The 20360-nt window shown below is 36.1% G+C and overlaps 1 protein-coding gene across 2 annotated transcripts in view; it reads left to right on the forward strand.

Moving 5' to 3' along the window:
• Positions 1-20360, forward strand: part of CFAP44 (cilia and flagella associated protein 44) — a 59762-nt gene that overhangs the window by 35703 nt on the left and 3699 nt on the right. For both annotated transcript variants that reach the window (XM_026681757.2, XM_087966413.1), the window contains exons 24-33: positions 2168-2357; positions 3708-3885; positions 5024-5539; positions 6570-6773; positions 9054-9249; positions 9766-9876; positions 17293-17423; positions 17961-18077; positions 18468-18669; positions 19975-20135. In XM_026681757.2, coding sequence (XP_026537542.2) covers positions 2168-2357; positions 3708-3885; positions 5024-5539; positions 6570-6773; positions 9054-9249; positions 9766-9876; positions 17293-17423; positions 17961-18077; positions 18468-18669; positions 19975-20135 — 2006 coding nt within the window. The remainder of the gene's footprint in view (positions 1-2167; positions 2358-3707; positions 3886-5023; positions 5540-6569; positions 6774-9053; positions 9250-9765; positions 9877-17292; positions 17424-17960; positions 18078-18467; positions 18670-19974; positions 20136-20360) is intronic.

Consider the following 20360-nt stretch of genomic DNA (forward strand, 5'->3'; position numbering starts at 1 on the left):
AGTGTGGCAGAAATATTGCAATCATAATGAACGCAATATCTTACATTCTTTTTCATGGTTCCATATCAGCAGTTTTGTCAGATGGTATTTTAGCTCTGTCCTATAACTTTTCTCTAACATTGTTTAGAATGTAGTTTTCCATGCAGCAGTATTAATTACACATATCAACATTTAGTATTTATTCAAATCTTGATTCATATGAGTTACTTCCTGCAAGTATGTACTGAGATAACAAGCTGTGGCTCCTATTTACATTTTTCCTATTGACATGATTATTAATACTTTTTTATTTTTATTATTATTATTCTAAACCTTTAAAGGGTTTATTGCATTATATGTTATTTCAGTATTTCTCTGCATAAGTTGAATGACACCTAAGGTGCTTTAATCCATCATGGAATAGGTAGTAATAAATTACTTCACGCATCCCCTCTATAAAAAAGAAAGACTGAGGGAAGTAGATAGAGGCGGAGAGTGAGAGATGGAGCTAGGGAGGGAAAATAATGTTGATAATGTAAAGGCATAGTATTTTTAAGCAATAAATAGAAATGGGGTAATTTGAGGGGGTAATTGTTATTTTTGAAGCTTTGTTCGGTCTCCCTGTTGGAAAGAAATTTGCTTTGCTTACAGTATGAGCTGGAAATATTTTTTTGGCTAAAAATTGTATATCTGAATTTAGGATAAACACAGGAGGAAGTTCTTGCCAAATCACACCTATGGTTGAATTTGTCTAAATATTGTGGAACTTGTATATTGCAAACAGATTGTTAATTATTGTTGTAGCATCTGTGTAACTTCCATTATCCAGGAAATAGCTTGTTTGGAAATGTTAAAGGGAACTAAAGACTAAGTAATATTTTTAGATCTATACTAAGTGTCTAAACTGGAGAGGGCATATGTTTATAAAAAGAGTAGAGGTTTTAGGCGTGGGACATGCAAAAGTTAAAAGGATTTGAGATGTCTTGGGCATGTCTCCAGAGTAGTGCTTTTGGGTAATAGATCTGCTACCTGGGAAGAAAGCATACACGGTTAGCTTTCATTAAATTATATCCATATATATTAAAATTCTCATTATAATTTTTAACTGGGAGAAACAGTGCATCATAGGGCAACAATTTTTGAATCAAGGGACTTCAAACGGACTAAATTACAGAATATGTCCAAAATTCAAAATCCATGACTCTGAAGGGAATGACATGTTGGAAAGTTGTAGTTGCTTCAGTGCTATTGGCTGCTGCTGCACTGCTGGGCAGCTGCTGCAGTAATGTGATCTTGATTTTCAATGTTTAGTGACAGTTTCCCAGCCACTTTTGCAATCCCTAGCTCCTCCTCGCTCCCACTGCTGCAGTCACTTACCTGCCTGCTAGAAAGGGAAGGGAAGGAGGAAGACTGGATGGATAGATAGATGGAAGGGAGGGAGGAAGAAAGGGAGGAGGGGAGGAACAGGAAAGAGGAATGGAGGAACAGGGAGGAAGAACTATGTTCTCCCTTCCTAGTTCATGCCACCCCGACATGCTTCCCTGACCAGTGCCACCCTCACATGACTTGTCCAATTCACACTGCATCCTAGATGTCTTCCCTGATCAATACAGTATCTCCTGCACTCCCACACACACTGTGTCTGACCCACTGCATCCCCCCAGTGTGCCTTCCCTGATTTGCATAGCACCTCTTGGGCAACACCCCGAGGGAGGGAGGGAGGGAGGGTAGGAAGGAAGGAAAGATGCTTGGTTGGTTTCTGCTGTTCCCTGATAGCTTTCCACAAGAAAACTCGGTGAGAATTCAAAACTTCCATGGAAGTCTGAAGTCTCTCCCACTTATTTTTAACCAACCATGGTTATCCTATTTAGGTAAGGAAATATCTCCGAAACAATGACCCACAGGCGTGGGTTGTCTAGTATGTATTATAAAAATCCACAAATTCTCCAGAGCTCTGTTCTAAAAAACAAAACAAGACCCAGATAGTACTATCTCTGAAATAGGGAAAGCAGTAATGGAAACCTTGTTATAATATGGTTTTAGTTTTGTAGAATCAGTAGGTTTTTCATTGATTTATTTTTAAGATGAATTCAAAGAAAAACCCCTTAACGTTTAAAATAATGCTAAAATGGTATCTTATTTGGAGGATACCTACTAAAGCACCTTATATTTTTTTTTAAATGTACAGGAACAATACTTACAGCGGCAGCTACCATTGATGAAGAACCAGAAACTGATAGAGTAAGGAAAAAATCCCAACCTCATACAGCAGCAAGCCGTATTGTTGAAAATCGAATGGAAAAACTTAGGAAAAATATTGAAAAAGCAGACAGAGCCAAAGCTAAAATCCAAAAAAGAAAGATGGAGTGGAGTGACTTGTGAGTCAAGCATAATCTTTTCTTTGGGGCATGATTAAAAACATGTTTCTTAAAGTAGGAATAGTTTCTGAATTATTTATTGTATATAATAATATCGAAATACAATTCCCAACCTGGCAGTTTGATCTGAAGTGATATGATCTGGAGCGCTAAAAATATTGAAAGCATTCTGTTTCAACACAGAGCTTTAAATATAGCTAATCTCCAGTATTTAGATTATTTTTATTGATTAGATTTGTATATGTTACCCTGGGTGGCTCATTATTAAAAACAACAGCATAAGATACAATAAATTATAAGTAAATGGAGAAATGTATAACCATGTTAAAACCACCACTGAAAACTCACTTAAATAAGAAATAATCAAAGTCTTTAACCAAGTTTGAAAAGTTCTTTATGGTTATTTCTGTCACTCAAATGAAGAATGGCCAACATTTTAGGTTAACATAAATAAAAAATGAGCATGGGAAATCATAGAGAAGTCTTTAACTCTGGTTAAAGACCTAATTTGGGCTGGATACTGCAGCTAATCACCCTATGTGGTATATCACATCAGACTATATTTTGGATGATAATAGATTTTGGTGAGAACAGTTAGTTCCAATAAAACAGAATTTGACAAACTGAAAGATTTGGCCATACAGGCTTCATTGGAATATCTCTGTCATTTTTCCACGGTGTTGACAGAAGATTTCTACCATACTCATGGCAGTAGATCATACAAATACTTGAATACCTTCAACTATTTTCCCCTCTGAGCATCAATATGTTTTCATAGAGAACAAAGGAGGAACTGAATAATTATAATAATTTTGTTTTTTGGATAATTGAAAAATTAAAAAACAGAATTAAAATTAGAATTCTTTATTGGCCAAGTGTGATACGCCAAGGAATTTGTCTCCGGTGCATAAGCTCTCAGTGTACATAGAAGCAACAAGTGATAATCGTAATCATAAAATCATAAATTATAGATACAACACTCACAGTCACAGGATTCTAAACAATCAACATAAATCATGATAGGATATTTATAGGAGTAATCAACATAAATAATGAGATACAACAAAATGTTATAGTCATAAGAATCTAAGGAAATAGGACAGATGAGAGGATAATAAGTAATACAGTCCTACTAGGTGGTTTGACATCCTAGGTTATAGACAGCATTGTGGAAATTAGTTGTTTAGCAGAGCGATAGCATGGGAGAAAAAATTGTCATTGTGTCTGGTTGTCTTGGCGTGCAATGCCCTATAGTGTCGTCTTGAGGGAAGAAGTTGAAACAGTTTATGTCCAGGATGTGAGAGGTCTGTAGATATTTTCACAGCCCTCTTTTTGATTGTAACTTGGTAGATTCAAGAGCAAACCAAGTGATAACTATGAGGATCCTCAAGATGTAGCAAATATCAAAGAAGCTCAAGAGAACATGGGGGACTTCAAATTAAAAACTGCCACTAACTACAAAATTCCTGAGCATATGAGAATGAATGCTGATAAAAAAACAAGCCAGCTGCAAGCTTTAGAAGCTGCTGTAAGTAGAAAAATTGATCTGAATCATATGATTTCTCTTCTTCTCCCAGGAAAGCATTTATTGTGGTGAAATTAAACTGTACCACATACATGTTTATTGACTGTTTTTTCATAAATTTTTTATTGCTTTTAATATAGTAACAGGAAAAGAAAAGAACACAGAGGAATAAAAAACAAAGATGCATTATTAAAAAAACCATAACGTGATGGAAAAAGAATCAATGAAAAATACAAGAGAAAAAATTAATACATTTAAATATACTGTATATATTTTATTGCAAAAGTGAATGGTTACAATGTTATATATAATTATGTAACGCAAACATTTTGCAACTGTTTGTGTGTATTTTATAATCATGCTTATTAAATTAAATGGCCTTGGAAAAAGTGACTCATTACCTGTACTCACACTTACGACTGTGGTATCCTCGCAGTCACATGATTGCAATTTGGGAGTTTAACAACTGGATCGAATTTATGATGCCTTGCAGCAACCTGCAGTCATGTGATCATGGTTTAAGAGCTTTTTGCCAATTTTCAGCAAAAAATGGCACCCCCCACATTAGGGAAGCTGGACTTACTTAACTGTGTGATTCACTTAACAACAGCATTGATTCATTTAATGACTGTCATAAATCTTGTCTAACCTTGTACCCAGTTCAATTTACTACCACAACAACTTTTGATGGAAATTCCTGCCCCAATTGTGGTTGTAAGTTAAGGAGTATTTCATTATACTTATTTATATAAGGTCTATATCTATAGGCAATCAGCTAACAAGTAGTAAATCTAATCAGATCTTCAATCATTTAGTAAATGGGATCTTACCTTTCCAATGTTGCAACATCAGTCTTTTAGCTGTAGTAAGGGCATGGAGAATCCACTTACGAATTAGACCGTGCAGTGACCAGGAGACAAAAACTGACTTGACAGCGTACGCGTACACGCACACACACCATTAAATATAGCACTTATATACATTGACTATCTATGATATTCAATAAAAGATAGCGGAAAGCAACAGTGGTTTCATCTGCAGTGTTTTAATTATTTAGGTTTAAATTAGTGTGTTTTGAAAAAAATAACTACCTAATAAAGCATTTTCTACCTAATAAAGTGACTTGTTCTATTCTTTGTAGATACATGAGAAAAAGCTGATGATGAACAAATGGATTGTGTCTCTCCGAGATCTTAAAGTTGCTATTATAGAAGAGATTCAGTGTGTAGTACAAGAATTAAAAGCTATACAATCATCTCTGGATCCCTCCAAACATCTGCCAATACCTTTGGTTCCTCATCTACTTCCAGAAGAGACACCAGAAAAACATTTCCAGTATGACCATGACATGCTTTTGAAGTTCAAACAAGAAGCAGAAGACCAAGAGAAGTTGAAAAAAATAGCGTCATCGATTCCTTCTATAGAGTCTGGAAGTTTAGGAGGATTTGGTGGAGGATTTCTTCATAGTCCTTCAATCAAGGAAATAGAGAGTGGTAGGATTGCAACTTTAAGGCCAGGGAGACTACCATCTGGAATTTCTGAGGCACCACCTAAAATATTTGAGATTCAGCAGGCAGAACCAACAGACCTTGAATTGGAAATCAGACAGAGGGAGGAGATAAGAAATGTTCATCTGCAGGAAACTTTGATCAAGAGGGTGAGAAGTTGCTTTGAAAAGATTATACATGTAAAATTATTTTCTGTTTCTATATTTTTGTTTCTGCTAATTAATATATTACAATAGCAATACTTATTGTATATATTTTGAAGCAGACTTGTTTAAAACAATATTATAAAATGAAGAAATCTCATAAAATATGCCAGCAACTAGTCCATTCATATAGTATCACATTAATGTTTTGTCTTTGTATGCAATATTCACATTTATGCAACTCAGAAAATAGAATTACATCAACAACACTAAATAGTTCCTAAATTTGGTCTTTACACCAGATTTTGCTACGATGTATACAGTTGGAGCACCCATAATCATTATCAGAAAGGCATGCTGGCAAGGATTACAATAGCTGAAATTGTACAGATCTGGCTTTAACATATTGCAAAAAAGGCTGCCCTATACCAATTTTGTGACTAGAACGGACAGAATTTGTGATATTGCATCAAACATCAATTAGATTGTATTTTAGAATAACTGTAACTCTTTAATTATTTTTCCTTGAGAACAGCCAAGTTGGAATAAAATGTTTGCAGACAAATTAAACAACTTTTACCTTTAAAAAAAAACATTTGTGCCCATTTTTAGTTTTAGCTGTATTATAGTATTTTATTCTTACTGTATACATGTTTCATATTGATTTATTCTTTTTATCACTGTAAGCTGCCCCAAGCCACCACATGGTGAGATGGGCAGCAAACAAATGTAATAAATAAATAAATAATAAATAATAAAATTAAACATACCATACTTTGATAATAAATGCAAGTAATAAACATAATGCAAATAAATAAATACAAATAATAAATGCAATATAAATGCCATTTCTTTATTTATTTTAAACCATTTATATAGCTGCCCATCTTTCAACCAACTCTAGGTGGCTCCCAATTAAATTCAAATAATGCTATCTGAAATTTTTACCCTTATAGAATACAGTTTTTAGATTATGTGTTGTCTAATTTATACTATTGTTTTCCTCCTGTTATTTCTTTCTTTACTTGCTTTATAGATAGATGAACTGATGATAACTTTTGATGCTGAACTTCACCTTCTCCGTCACCAAAAGATGAAACTTGACATACTAATGAAAACTGCTGATCTGCGCCACATCACTTGGTTCGAAGAACTGCTTCTCCTGAAGAATTTTGAAAAACACGAGGACATTCTCCAAGAACGTGTCAACAGCCTTGTCAGTGAAGAAGAGGAAATGCAAGTATGTAATATTAACATCAATATAGGCCTTCATCTTAGCCTATTGTTACGATAGGTAATACCTACGAAATGTATTTTGTTGAGGGAGTTGGAACTCATGTTAGAAAAGAATAAAAGTAAATTGCATCCAATCAGAGTGGAATACTTGAGATACTTAATATTTGTTTAGTAAAACAAGAAGAGCTAGAGTCCTAGGATGGGTGGGTATGGAATGAATGCAGATTGAACACAAAAGTGTGTTATCAGTATAGAAGAAATATTAATTAAAAGAGGATTGATTGGTTGGTTGATTTGATTTGATATGATTTTATTTATTTTTTTATTTATTTTATTTGGTTTATCAATTGCTTACAAGATAATAGGTATAAGTAAAAACATAGTTATGAATACATGGATACATATAAAAAAATAAAAGAAACAATAGGACAGGGATGGTAGGCACGTTGGTGTGCTTATGCATGCCCCCTACAGACCTCTTAGGAAAGGGGTGAGGTCAATAGTAGACAGTCTAAGGTTAAAGTTTTTGGGGTTTGGGGAAGAAACCACAGAGTCAAATAGAGTATTCCAGACATTGACCACTCTGTTGCTGAAGTTGTATTTCCTGCAATCAAGTTTGGTGTGATTAACCTTGAGTTTGTATCTTTTGTTTGCTCTTGTGTTGTTATGGTTGAAGCTGAAGTATTCATTGACTGGTAGGACATTGCAATGTATGATTTTTATATCCTATACTTAGATCGGACTGAAGGCAGCGTAGTTGTAGGTTTTCTAGGTCTAGAATTTCAAGTCTGGTGGCATAAGGTATTCTACAACGAGTAGAGGAGTGGAGAACTCTTCTTGTGAAATATTTCTGGACTTTCTCAACTGTGTTAATATCAGATACGTAATGTGGGTTCCAGACTGATGAGCTGTATTCAAGTATTGGTCTAGCAAATGTTTTGTATGCTCTAGTTATTAGTGTAATATTACCAGAGAAAAAGCTACGTAAGATTAGGTTAACAACTCTTAATGCCTTTTTGGCTATGTAGTTACAGTGGGCTCTAGCACTTAGATCATTAGAGATGAGTACTCCAAGGTCCTTGACAGAGTTTGGATCATCAACAAGGTCTTGACTATTCAGCCTGTATTTTATTTTCTGATTTTTTTTGCCAATATGTAAGACAGAGCATTTATTTGTTGAGATTTGAAGTTGCCATTTGTTTGACCATTCTGATACATAGTCGAGGTCTTTTTGAAGGGTAGCAGTATTGTCTGTGGTGTTGCATAGCTTTACATTGTCAGCGAAGAGGACACAGTTGCTCTTAATATGATCACAGAGGTCATTTATGTAGAGTATGAAGAGAGTTGGTCCTACAACACTGCCTTGGGGGACACCACTATTGACAGGTACAGAATTTGATAGGACGCTCCCAATTTTGACCATTTGTTGTCTGTTTGCCAGGAATGCTTCTATCCAGTTATGCAGGTGTCCAGAGATACCATAGGATTTTATTTTTAGGAGTAGTTTGTCGTGTACCACTGAATCAAAGGCTTTACAGAAGTCTATGTAGATTGCGTCTATTGCTTTGCCCTGGTCGAGTTGTGTAGTCCATATGTTTTTTGGTGTCAGCCAACTCCAGACCAAGTCTGGATAGCTGAATAAGGATTGCATTGCAAAACATATATAAAGGAATCGTGAAAAGGTGGACAGGAAGATTGGATGGAGTTGATATATTTTTCAGAAAGAATTAGGTGAGAAATTTAAAGAATGAAATGTGATTTATAATTTGGTATATGGACATGCTGGAAACAAGAATGATTTGGAAAAGTAGAAAAGTTAGACATATAGCAAATGGCATCGTATAAAGTAGTTTGAAGAGTTTTTTCTCTCTTTTGTTTAATATCTTTTGCTTCCTACTTTAAGGTTTGTATAGCATTGCTTATTCCAAAAGATAATTGTGTGATTGGTGTGAATCTGTGTATCTGTTGCATCATGGTTTACCTCCTGAAGATTCAATGTACATAGGCTGTTCTTATATAGGCAGGAAAGATGGAGATAGTGTATTGGACAAGGACTGCCTGGATTTATTTTTCTTAATGCATTCTGTCTAGAATTCTCACAGTATAATTCGAAGATGGAGGAATTTGTTCCAGTTCCCCATTCCTTGTGTTAATATTTTTGGACAGAGAATAGTAGTGACACTTTCACTTTAAGAATTTAAATCAAGTTCTGTGTATATCATATTGTTAATACTAACATCAATATTAATTAGCTTTGTTGCTTTCAATGTTTTTTTAATAAAAGAACAAGTTAAATGACTGGCTTGCCCTAATAGAGAATAAAAAATCAGATATTGCAAAGCTCCAAGAAAGAGAAAAAATCCTGTATGCCACTTTTCAAGCATCCTTGGGAGAAAATAACAAGTTTGCTACATTCCTTACAAAAGTTCTCAAGAAGAAGATCAAACGTGTTAAGAAGAAAGAAGTGGAAGGTGAAGGAGGTAGATCAGAATCATAGTTTCTTGATTATCTTCTTACTTTTTAGAAAGTTCCACATTACAGTGCAGATTAAAGTAAACACTGCATGTTCCACCTAGTAATTCTTCTGTGTGTCTAAGTTATTAAGAAAGAGCGTCTGTACTGTTTTCTATAGAAAACGGTTAGATAAATTATAATAATTATTATTTTGACATTACATTTTATTATTATTTCATCTTACACAAATCCACTTACACATACCACTTCCATGATATGCCATATTGTGTGTGTGCATCCTTATATAAGTTTGGCTTCCAACTCCCTATGGAAAATGAAAGCATATTTTTGATAAGTGGAGTGTAAAAAGAAAGCAAATGATAAGCTCCACATTTTGCAAGAATTTCCTACCTCCTGTTTTTTTGTTTTCCCATTCTTAATAATATCTGCCATGTTTTTTAACTTTTCTTAGCTGAAAAGTTAGTCAAATTAAATTGGATTCTGTTGATTTTCTGTGCCATGATCACATTGTTTAATTCCAGATGAAGATGAAGAAAGTGAGGAAGAGAGTGAAGAGGAGTCTAGTTTAGAGAGTGATGAAGAGGAATCAGGATCTGAGGATGAAGTCTTTGACGATAGTGTTTGTCCAAAAAGTAAGTAGCATAATCTTTTCTGCAAATACACCATTTGGAAACAATAAAATACTTTTTTTTAAAAACAGAAACTTCAAATTTTGATAGTATATATGGCAAACTATCCGAATTGTCAGAATGTGCTTGTGTATCAGGAAAACATAACATTTCCAAAACTTAGCTTCATTTATTTGCAACACAGATTATATCCCTCCTTGCATAGTGTATGTGTGTTGTGCCAATACAGTTGTACTAATAAATATTCTTGTTAATTATGTGAAGAAATTAATGTTGAATAAATAGCAAGCTATCTGATATGAAACCTTGATGGCTTTTCCTAAAAGCCCCTGGGAAAAATTTCATATTGTTATGGATTTTATTCCAAAAAAAACCCCTTGAGGTCAAAATTCAAACTAAGCCTTTTGTTGCCATCTTGTGATTTCAGTCCATTACTTTGTATTAACAGAAATCTCCATAATGTGACCTAAGGATAGCCTGAGCCTGAGCTATATTGCTATTTCAAAACCATGTTCTGTAGAATATTTTTTATATATAAACCATAGAGAAAACTATGAGTTCTTCAAATTCTTCTCTGTGACATTCTACTGTGATTTGCTTTTGCAATTTTCAGTTTATAGTTGTGTTTTTGTAGACATAGAGGGTACCTACCCATAATAAAATACTGTAATATAATCTTGGAATTCTCATTATTGTTTTGGTCCCAGGGAAAGTTTAGTAGGCTCATTCTTACTATAAATCTTAATTTTACAGCATTTTTCACCTTGGCAGCCCTGAAGATGTGTGAACTTCAACTCCCAGAATTCCCAGTATATTGAATTTTTCAATATGATTTCTCCCTCTCTTTCCTTCTATCTCTCCATCTATCTTTAATTGTTTTTGTTCTGTTATATAATAATAGCAATAAAGTAAATGATGATGATTATTACTTATGGGACTTACAGAATAGATTAGTAGCTGAAAAAAAAGAATAGATCAGTGAAGAAAATAATCTCTGTCCTTTAATTACTTTCTTTTTCATATACCAGTATTACCCAATATGGATGTATTTATTGTATTTATTTATTTGCAATTTTTATGCTCTGATCAGTGTACAACCAAGCATGAAAAATTAAAATAATCAAATTAGAATAAGACATTCATACCAAGGCAGAATGTGAATGGTCAGCTTGAATTAACAATGTAATTGTATTACTCTATAAGTACAATGTTCCAGGGTATGTGGCCAATAAAGAGCAAGTTTATTGCCTCACCCAAGTTCCATGCACTTTCTGGAGAGGTAGGATTTTAGTAGCTCAGCCTAAGATATTCAGAATTGGCAAAATCAACTTTGGCAAGGCAATACACAATGTAACTCAGTGCTTTGCCACATAGGGCTTGAATTGGGCCCAGAAGATTATTGTTAACCATGCACTGATCTCAAAATTAGCATTATCTTGCAGCAGCTGGATTGTTTTGTCAGCAATTTGACCACTGCATTCTAGATCAATCAAAGTTTCCAAATAATCTCCAAAAGCTGCCTTACATATAATGAGTTGCTGTAAACTTGTAATGTGTGAAGATCCAAGACATTAGTTATCATTACCAAGACATGTGTGGTCCAGGTAGGAGTTCAACTAAAAATCAGCCAGAGGCAGCTATATTCTTTTAGCAGCTGGTATGATTCCAGGAACCCCCTCTTCCTTCTCATTGTGAATCAACACCTTATTGAGGACTGTGGGATCCACGGTGTTCTCTGACCTTGGATGTTTCCCTGCAGATCTTTCATTACCAAACTAGGTAATCACTGATGATCTTACCTAGTCTGGTAATGAAACATCTGCAAGAAAACAACCAAACTCAGAGAGCACTAGTTCAAAACCCTGAGCTACAGATATTCTTTCCTATGATATTGAGGATTTGACTTTACACCTTTGCGGGGCACAGTTCTCTGAATAGAAGAGCACAGAAAGAAATGAAGGCTGACCCAGTATTGGGTCTTTTCAATTCCTCCAGTATCTTCCCAGGGGTGGACTTCAAAAATTTTAGCAAATTTTTGCCTGGTCGCTGGGTGGGTGTGGCCACTACAGCAGGCGGGGCATTTTTGCCCTCCCTGGGTTCTGGAGGCTTTCCTTGAGCCTCCGGGAGGGCAAAAACATCCTCCCGGGCTCCAGAGGCTCTCTGGAAGCCAGAAACAGGCCCATTTCTGACCTTCCTGAACTTCCAGGAGGCCCATTTTTCACCCTCCCCGAGCCTCTGTGCACACCATGCACTTACCTGCATCCAAAATGGTCCACATGGGGATTCCTGGGAGAGGAGGGATGGGCGGGGCCAGCCAGGAGTGGGATTTGGGGGTTCTCTGGACTTTGCAGAATCTTAGCTAGGGGCTCTCCCAAACCCCTGCAATGCCCCACCTGCCCACCCCTGTATCTTCCCACAATTAATATGTTCTACTTTCTTCTTTGTCATACTTCTATTCCCAAGCCATCACAGCTTCTGCAATCAGCTTTGATTGTTGCTGTTTTCTATTTCCACTCTACCATTTTTGCTCATCCCCACACTAACACTTTCTCTTCCCTCCCTAAACTTAACAAATTGCTATTTCACAAAGAATCACCAATGCAATTTACCAGCTAAGATTCCAGGCATTTCTAAATCCACTCTTCCTGAGTGAGGGAATTTCATACTTTCATTGCTTTATCGCTTCTCTTGATATTTTTATTTCAGAGCTGGAACTCTAAAACTTATGATTAAAGTAATGTTGATGATCCTAATGGCTGGTATTTGTGCAGTTCAAAAATGTACATGTTTATTTAGAAGCATAATTAGAATTAGAATTCTTTCATTGGCCAAGTGTGATTGGACACACAAGGAATTTGTCTTGGTGCAAATGCTTTCAGTGTACATAAAAGAAAAGACCATTGAAACATCCCCTACCATCGAAACCATTGAAACATCCCTTAACACCATAGTAGCATCCCTGGACGCCGTAAAAGAAAGAATATCCAACCTTGAAAAAAAAGACACAACGCAAAAACCTGAACATTCAATAGCTACAAACCACATCTCTACCCAACAACCACAATCCGATCCAAAACCCAATCCACAAATAAACACAACCCAGACAAATATTGATATTCCAATCCTCATCAGAGAAGCCGTTGAGCGTGAACGGAAACGTCCAAACGCCATCTTATTTGGTCTAGAGGACATCAATGTCAATGATGACATCACAACTGTCCGAAACATCATCAGAGATTATCAAGCATCAACCATCTCCGCTGATGAAATACTTGACATTTCCCGCATCGACCGAGAGCTCAAAAATAGAGACGGCTCTGTGGCCCCACGCTTGTGCAGGGTCATTTGCAAAAATGAATCAAGCAAACGTAAATTCATTTATACCATAAACTCACTCGCCAAAACCAACACCAACCATAAGAACCTTCGTTGCCGCCCTGACCTAACCATACAGCAACGTGCCCGCTCCCGTGCACTCCGCATTGAACTCAAAAACCGTCTAGACAATGGAGAGAAGGACCTGTACATCGACTACCATGCTGACTGTATCAAAAGTAAGCCACGCAACCCAATACTCAGCTTATACCCTCAACCACAACCCTACCTCAACCGATCCACCATCACCCAAGACTAGGCACGCACGCCCCAACTACCTCAATTCCAACTACTGCCGGCCTTAAATGCAAACTACTCAATGCAAGAAGCCTCGTGAATAAAATACCTGAATTTTTCATCCTCCTAAATATGGCTAACTTCGACATTATATTTGTCTGTGAAACATGGCTCAATGCATCTCTCCCCGACTCCATTACCACAGTAAGAGATTATCATGTTTACCGATCAGATCGTGAAAATCGTCGAGGAGGTGGTGTTGCTATATTCTATAAAAAATCCTTACATCTAAAAAATATCCAAGTTACCCAGGAGCTTGCTCTTCCTGAGACCATCATCTGTGAACTATCCTTAAATATCACAATTCGATTCTTACTATGTTACAGAGCACCTGATTATGACATCGAACATGTAAACAAGCTAAATACATTACTAACATGGGCTGCATCCTGCCCATACCCTTTTATCTTTCTTGGTGATTTCAATCTACCTCATATTGATTGGACCCTAAATGATTGTACAACTGAAATCATACACACAACCTTCTACAATGCTATTACAAATCTGGGACTGGAACAACTAGTAACCAACAACACTAGACTAAACAACTGCCTCGATCTCATCTTCTGCAATAGTTTGAATTTAATTTACAGAATACAAACTAAAGAACCCTTTTCCAGTAGTGACCACAACATGATTGACTTTTGTCTCAACATACGTCCACACAAAAATCACCACAATGATGTAATCCCCAATTGTAACTTCAAAAAAGGCAACTATGATCTTATAGACAACGATCTCTCATCCCTGGATTGGCAATCTCTATTCACTGGATGCAATACTGTTGAAGACCATTACAACATATTTTTACTTGAAGTCAAAAGAGTCATCAAACTATATGTACCAACAACAACTCCCAAAACAAAACAAAAAAGCAGATTACCCATATCAGTAAGGAAACTTCAATCCAAAAAGAGATCACTCTGGAGGAAAAACAAATCTGGTCACGTTGCCAATTTCAAAAACCGATACAAAAATTTATGCCACCAGATAAAGACCGAATGCACCAATTATCACATTAAACAAGAGGAAAACCTTCTAAGCACCAATTCCACCCGTGCTTTTTACAATTTTGTAAACAACAAACTAAAAGACTCAAGGTCCATCCCTCCCTTGTTAGGACCTGATGGTAAAGACTGCAACGACGACACCATTAAAGCCAACATCTTTAACACATTCTTCGGCTCAGTATTTGTAAACAGCAATGGATCATGCCCAGTATTTCTAGCCGTACCACAGATAACAATAATGATCTAATACATATCGATTTCACAGAAGACAATGTTGAAAAATCACTACGCAATCTAAAACCATCTCTATCTATTGGACCGGATGGAATATGTGCCTACTTCTTAAGAAAGCTATCCACTGCAATAGCCAAACCTCTAAGCATAATCTTTGAAAAATCTTTCAGGACCAGCTCCTTGCCTAACCTATGGCCACAAGCCACAGTCATCCCCATCTTCAAAAAGGGAGACCCAAGCCTAGTTGAAAATTACAGGCCAATCTCCTTATGCTGCGTCACCTGTAAAGTCATGGAATCAATTATTAACCAATCCATCATCCTCCACTTAGAGAGAAATAACCTACTCTCCAATAAACAATTTGGTTTCAGAAAAAAACTATCCTGTAATCTACAGCTCTTACACTGCAAAAACATATGGACAACACAACTCGACCAGGGCAAAGCAATAGACGCAATCTACATAGACTTCTGTAAAGCCTTTGATTCAGTGGTACACGATAAACTACTCCTAAAAATAAAATCCTATGGTATCTCTGGACAACTGAATAACTGGATAGAAGCATTCCTGTCAAACAGACAACAAATGGTCAAAATCGGGAGCGTCCTATCAAATCCAGTACCTGTCAATAGTGGTGTCCCCCAAGGCAGTGTTCTAGGACCAACTCTCTTCATACTCTACATAAACGACCTCTGTGATCATATTAAGAGCAATTGCGTTCTCTTCGCTGATGACGTAAAGCTGTTCAATACCACAGACAATACTGCTACCCTACAAAAAGATCTTGACTATGTATCAGAATGGTCAAACAAATGGCAACTTCAAATCTCAACAAATAAATGCTCTGTCTTACATATTGGCAAAAAAAATCAGAAAATAAAATACAAGCTGAATAGTCAAGAACTTGTTGATGACCCAAGCTCTGTAAAGGACCTTGGAATACTCACCTCTAATGATCTAAGCTAGAACCCACTGCAACTACATAGCCAAAAAGGCATTAAGAGTTGTTAACCTAATCCTACGTAGCTTTTTCTCTGGTAATATCACACTACTAACCAGAGCATACAAAACATTTGCTAGACCAATACTCGAATACAGTTCATCAGTCTGGAATCCACATTACGTATCTGATATTAGCACAATTGAGAAAGTCCAGAAATATTTCACAAGAAGAGTTTTCCACTCCTCTACTCGTTGTAGAATACCCTATGCCACTAGACTTGAAATTCTAGAACTAGAAAACCTTGAATTACGCCGTCTTCGGTCTGACTTAAGCATGGTATATAAAATCATACATTGCAATGTCCTACCTGTCAGTGAATACTTCAGCTTCAACCATAACAACACAAGAGCACACAATAGATACAAACTCAAAGTAAACCGCACCAAACTTGATTGCAGGAAATACGACTTCAGCAATAGAGTGGTCAATGTCTGGAATACTCTACCCGACTCTGTAGTTTCTTCCCCAAACCCCAAAAACTTTAACCTTAGACTGTCTACTATTGACCTCACCCCTTTCCTAAGAGGTCTGTAGGGGGCGTGCATAAGCGCACCAACGTGCCTACCGTCCCTGTCCTATTGTTTCTCTTATTCTTTTATTTTTCTTATATGTACCATTTTATGTATTCACAACTATGTATACACTTTTACTTATTATCTTGTAAACAATTGGCAAATCAAATAAATAAATAAATAAATAAATAAAATAAACATTCGTCAAGAGTCAAGAATCACCTGGTACAACACTTAATAATAGTTATAGGGTACAATAAGTAATCAAATCATACTAGGAAACAGTCAATATAAATTGTAAGGATACAAGCAACAAAGTTACAGTCATACAGTCACAAGTGGGAGGGGATGGGTGATAAGGAGTGATGGGAAGATTAATAGTAATAGTAGTGCAGACTTTGTAAATAGTTGGACAGTGTTGAGGGAATTATTTGTTTAGCAGAGTGATGGCGTTCAGAAAAAAACTGTTCTTGTGTCTAGTTGTTCTGGTGTGCAATGCTCTATAGCGTCGTTTTGAGGGAAGGAGTTGTAAACAGTTTATGTCTGGGATGTGAGGGGTCTGTAAATATTTTCACATCCCTCTTTTTGACTCGTGCAGTATATACAGGGCCTAGAACGAAGGCAGGTTGGTAGTAATTGTTTTTTCTGCAGTCCTAATTATCCTCTGAAGTCTGCGTCTGTCCTATTGGGTTGCAGAACCAAACCAGACAGTTATAGAGGTGTAGATGATAGATTCAATAATTCTTCTGTAGAACTGTATCAGCAGCTCCTTGGGCAGTTTGAGCTTTCTGAGTTGGTGCAGAATAATTAATAATTAATTAATTAATAATTCAGAATGTATGGAAGTATTTGTAGTAGTACAGTTCTAAATAACTATGCACAGTTTACATCGTTAAGCTAATTCTTAGATTGCTGTTTTAAAATAACTGAACTTCAGACTAAGCTAAAATTGTAGCAGTTATTTAACTTGAATTCTTTCTTATGTCAGATTGTGATGAGTCACTCTTTGAGAACACGCTGCAGCTTCGAGAGAAACGACTAGATATTGAGGAGGCTTTAGCTGAGGAGAGAAAAGCTATTGAAAATTGCAAGAAAGAATATGAAGCATTGACAAAGAAGGTACAGTGATTTTTTTCAACTAGCTAGGCTTATCCCCTAGCTAGTAATATATCCCTGAAAGCCCACCTTTGCTGTTTACTTAGATGTGGGTTTGAATATTAAGGCTGGAATAGTCACTTTATGGAAGCAACAATTCTATAAAACAAATTTTGGATGGTATTCATTCTACTCATTGAAGTTTGGAATTATAATCTGAAATAACAGATGAGATGTCCTATGATGACTTAAAGTTGATATGTTTGTTGCCTAAATTAACTTTTCTTAATATGGACTATATTAGAAATATAGTAAACATCTATTTGGGCTCTGTGACAACGTGCTTGTTTGTTTGCTTGATAACATTCTTTGCTTTGCAGATGCTATCACTTCCTTATTCCCTCAGCTAAAAAACTGACAAAAAGAAAAAAATAGTTTTCCTATAGCAGAAAAATAACAGATCACTTTCTCCTGTTGTACCTTACTTTAATAAATCATTTTGTGGTAGTCAGTGCCTTCATTATTAGATCTTTCTTTTGTAACCTGGATATTTCTTAACAGGTGAAAGTAGTGGCAACCAGCCTAGATGCTGCAGAATGGGAACTTGAGGCCTTTCAGAGAGAAAAGCAGCAGAGGCTAAATGAGCTGCATGTCGTAGTGCCTCTAAAACTTCATCAGGTGATGATTTTACTGCTGATGATTGGACTTTTGATAAATCCTTCTTTTTGTATATGATGACTTGTAAATTTTTTGTTTATTGCTACTGGTATACAATTGAAGCATTTTTGAAGCCATCTTCATAACCGATCTATTTAAAATATTGGACAGAATTGTGTCAATGGTGCTTTTTCAGAAGGTAACTTTTGGAAAAACTTTGTTCTTGAAGATGTTTCACTTTTCATTCAAGAAGCTGCTTCAATAATTGAACAGAATTATTTTGTTTCTCTAGACTCACAGTTTACCTAGAAGCATATGAGCAACTCTTGGACACTCTTGTAGAAAATCAGTGAGAATTAGCAAAATAATACAGAGCTCTCGGATTTATGTACATTCTACTTTTATTTGCAGGTGGAATATATATCGAATGGAGAAATTCCCTCTGACCTCTCACAATCTTTGGTATTTACCAACCTATCTTTAGTGAGCTTGCAGCAAAGAATTACGACTTTGCAGCAGGAGAAATTAGAACAGAGGTTTCTTTATAAGAAGGCCCGGGAACAACATAAACAACTAATTCGAGACAGAAGAGAAATAGCACATACGATTGAGCGTGAGTTGCTAATTTCAAGTTAATTAGCATGTAATGACTTTTCATTTTGGTCCAGGGCAAATAAATGATAAACTACTATTTCCTGTAAGGGTAGTGTTAGGGATACACCCTAGCAGAATGTGCACGGCAGTCAGGCAAATATGTGAGATAAACGTTTTTTGTAGCTTACACTCAGTAAAACAGATACACTGTGCTAGTTAAATAGTTTATTCCAGTAAGAGTTTTAACATAGTCAAACAGTCCATATTTCATTCAATAGTTCAGTCCGTTCGGGGATTATTCAGTTGCAAAGTCCAGTGTCGAAAAAGAGGTCAGTAAACTTACAAATATCAGTCCAGTAATATATCTTCTCGCAGTAGAGATATAAAGAAATCAAACCTCCTTTCTTCCTTAGCAACAGGGAACACGCAGTTAGCAAACCATCAATTCAGCATAGTCAGCAATCCAGCAGGTTCTCTTGCTCCCTCTTATGGCGGTTTTACAACCGCACCCAAAATTACATGCTTTGCAGTTTAAAGTGACACACACTTAAACTTACTATCATAGTTTATATATATTATTTTACCCAAACTACGTTAGGTAACCTTGTTATTCCTAACAGGTAGCTTATACTCTAGCTGTTTTCTAGAAATATAGATGTTGACACAGAAAGGTGGAAATGTCTTACAACATTGCTTCTACAGTTCAATACAGTCCTAGACATTGAACCACTAAGGCAGACTTACCTTTAGGAAGGTGAGATAGCAAATACCAGCAATATTTAATTAGTGATTCGAAGAAGACGTTGTGCACAGTGCTATGTATCCTCTGGATTGCCTTTCTAATCATGCATGCCAATTTCAGTTATCACAATTATTTTGTTTTTAAAAAGGAATCACTTAGGTCTAATATGAGCTTAGGTGATCTTACACTTTCTACTGCTCTCTAAAGGAATAAAATATGTTTGTTTCCCCTCTAATTCTTAACTTAATTTTCTTATCAAACTTGCTGAACTCACTGTTTCAAAGTAAGATAAAGCTGTTTGTCTGGTTCAGTTTCTATATGAGGCTCAGGAAAAGATGCCATCTTGTTCTTCACCTCAGACAGTAAAATGGTATAGCACCATAGTAAGCTGTAAGCTTTCTTTCCTACTTTTACAATGAGAACAGAAATTTTTTTTAGGCATGATATTAGTGTGCATCCTTGCTGTATTTATTGAAAATGTAGTATTGGGCTTCAGTATTTCAAGACAATATAATTTAAAACATTGTTTAAAGATGGAAAGCAATTTACAAATCGCTACAATATAAAGCTTCCATCTTTTAGAACTGGAAGAGAAATGCAATCAGCTGATGATGATGAAATTTGGCCGGATTGTAGACTTGGAAGCTCTGCAGACTCTTTCTGTTAACACAAACCTGGAAGAACTCAGGATGAAAGTAATGGAGAAAGAGCGACTTCAAGCCATGGAATTAAAAACATGGGAGGTATGTCTTGATATTGAAGCAATACTATGAACCAGCCTTTGAAAGTATGAGATGGATTGGCATTGAAGATGCTTGGGGCATGAGTCAAAAAAGACGTCACTCTGCATTAAACCACATACTGCATTTCATGTAATCTGTTTTCTTATTTTGTAGAAATTATGTGGAAGGTTAGAAAGAACGTTAACAAAAAATTTTAATGATGAACTATTGGCTCGGAGAAGTTGT

Source organism: Notechis scutatus, chromosome 5 (assembly GCF_049901735.1).
Source record: "Notechis scutatus isolate UNSWTSFEM ecotype Mainland chromosome 5, rNotScu1.2, whole genome shotgun sequence".
Lineage (NCBI taxonomy): Eukaryota > Metazoa > Chordata > Lepidosauria > Squamata > Elapidae > Notechis > Notechis scutatus.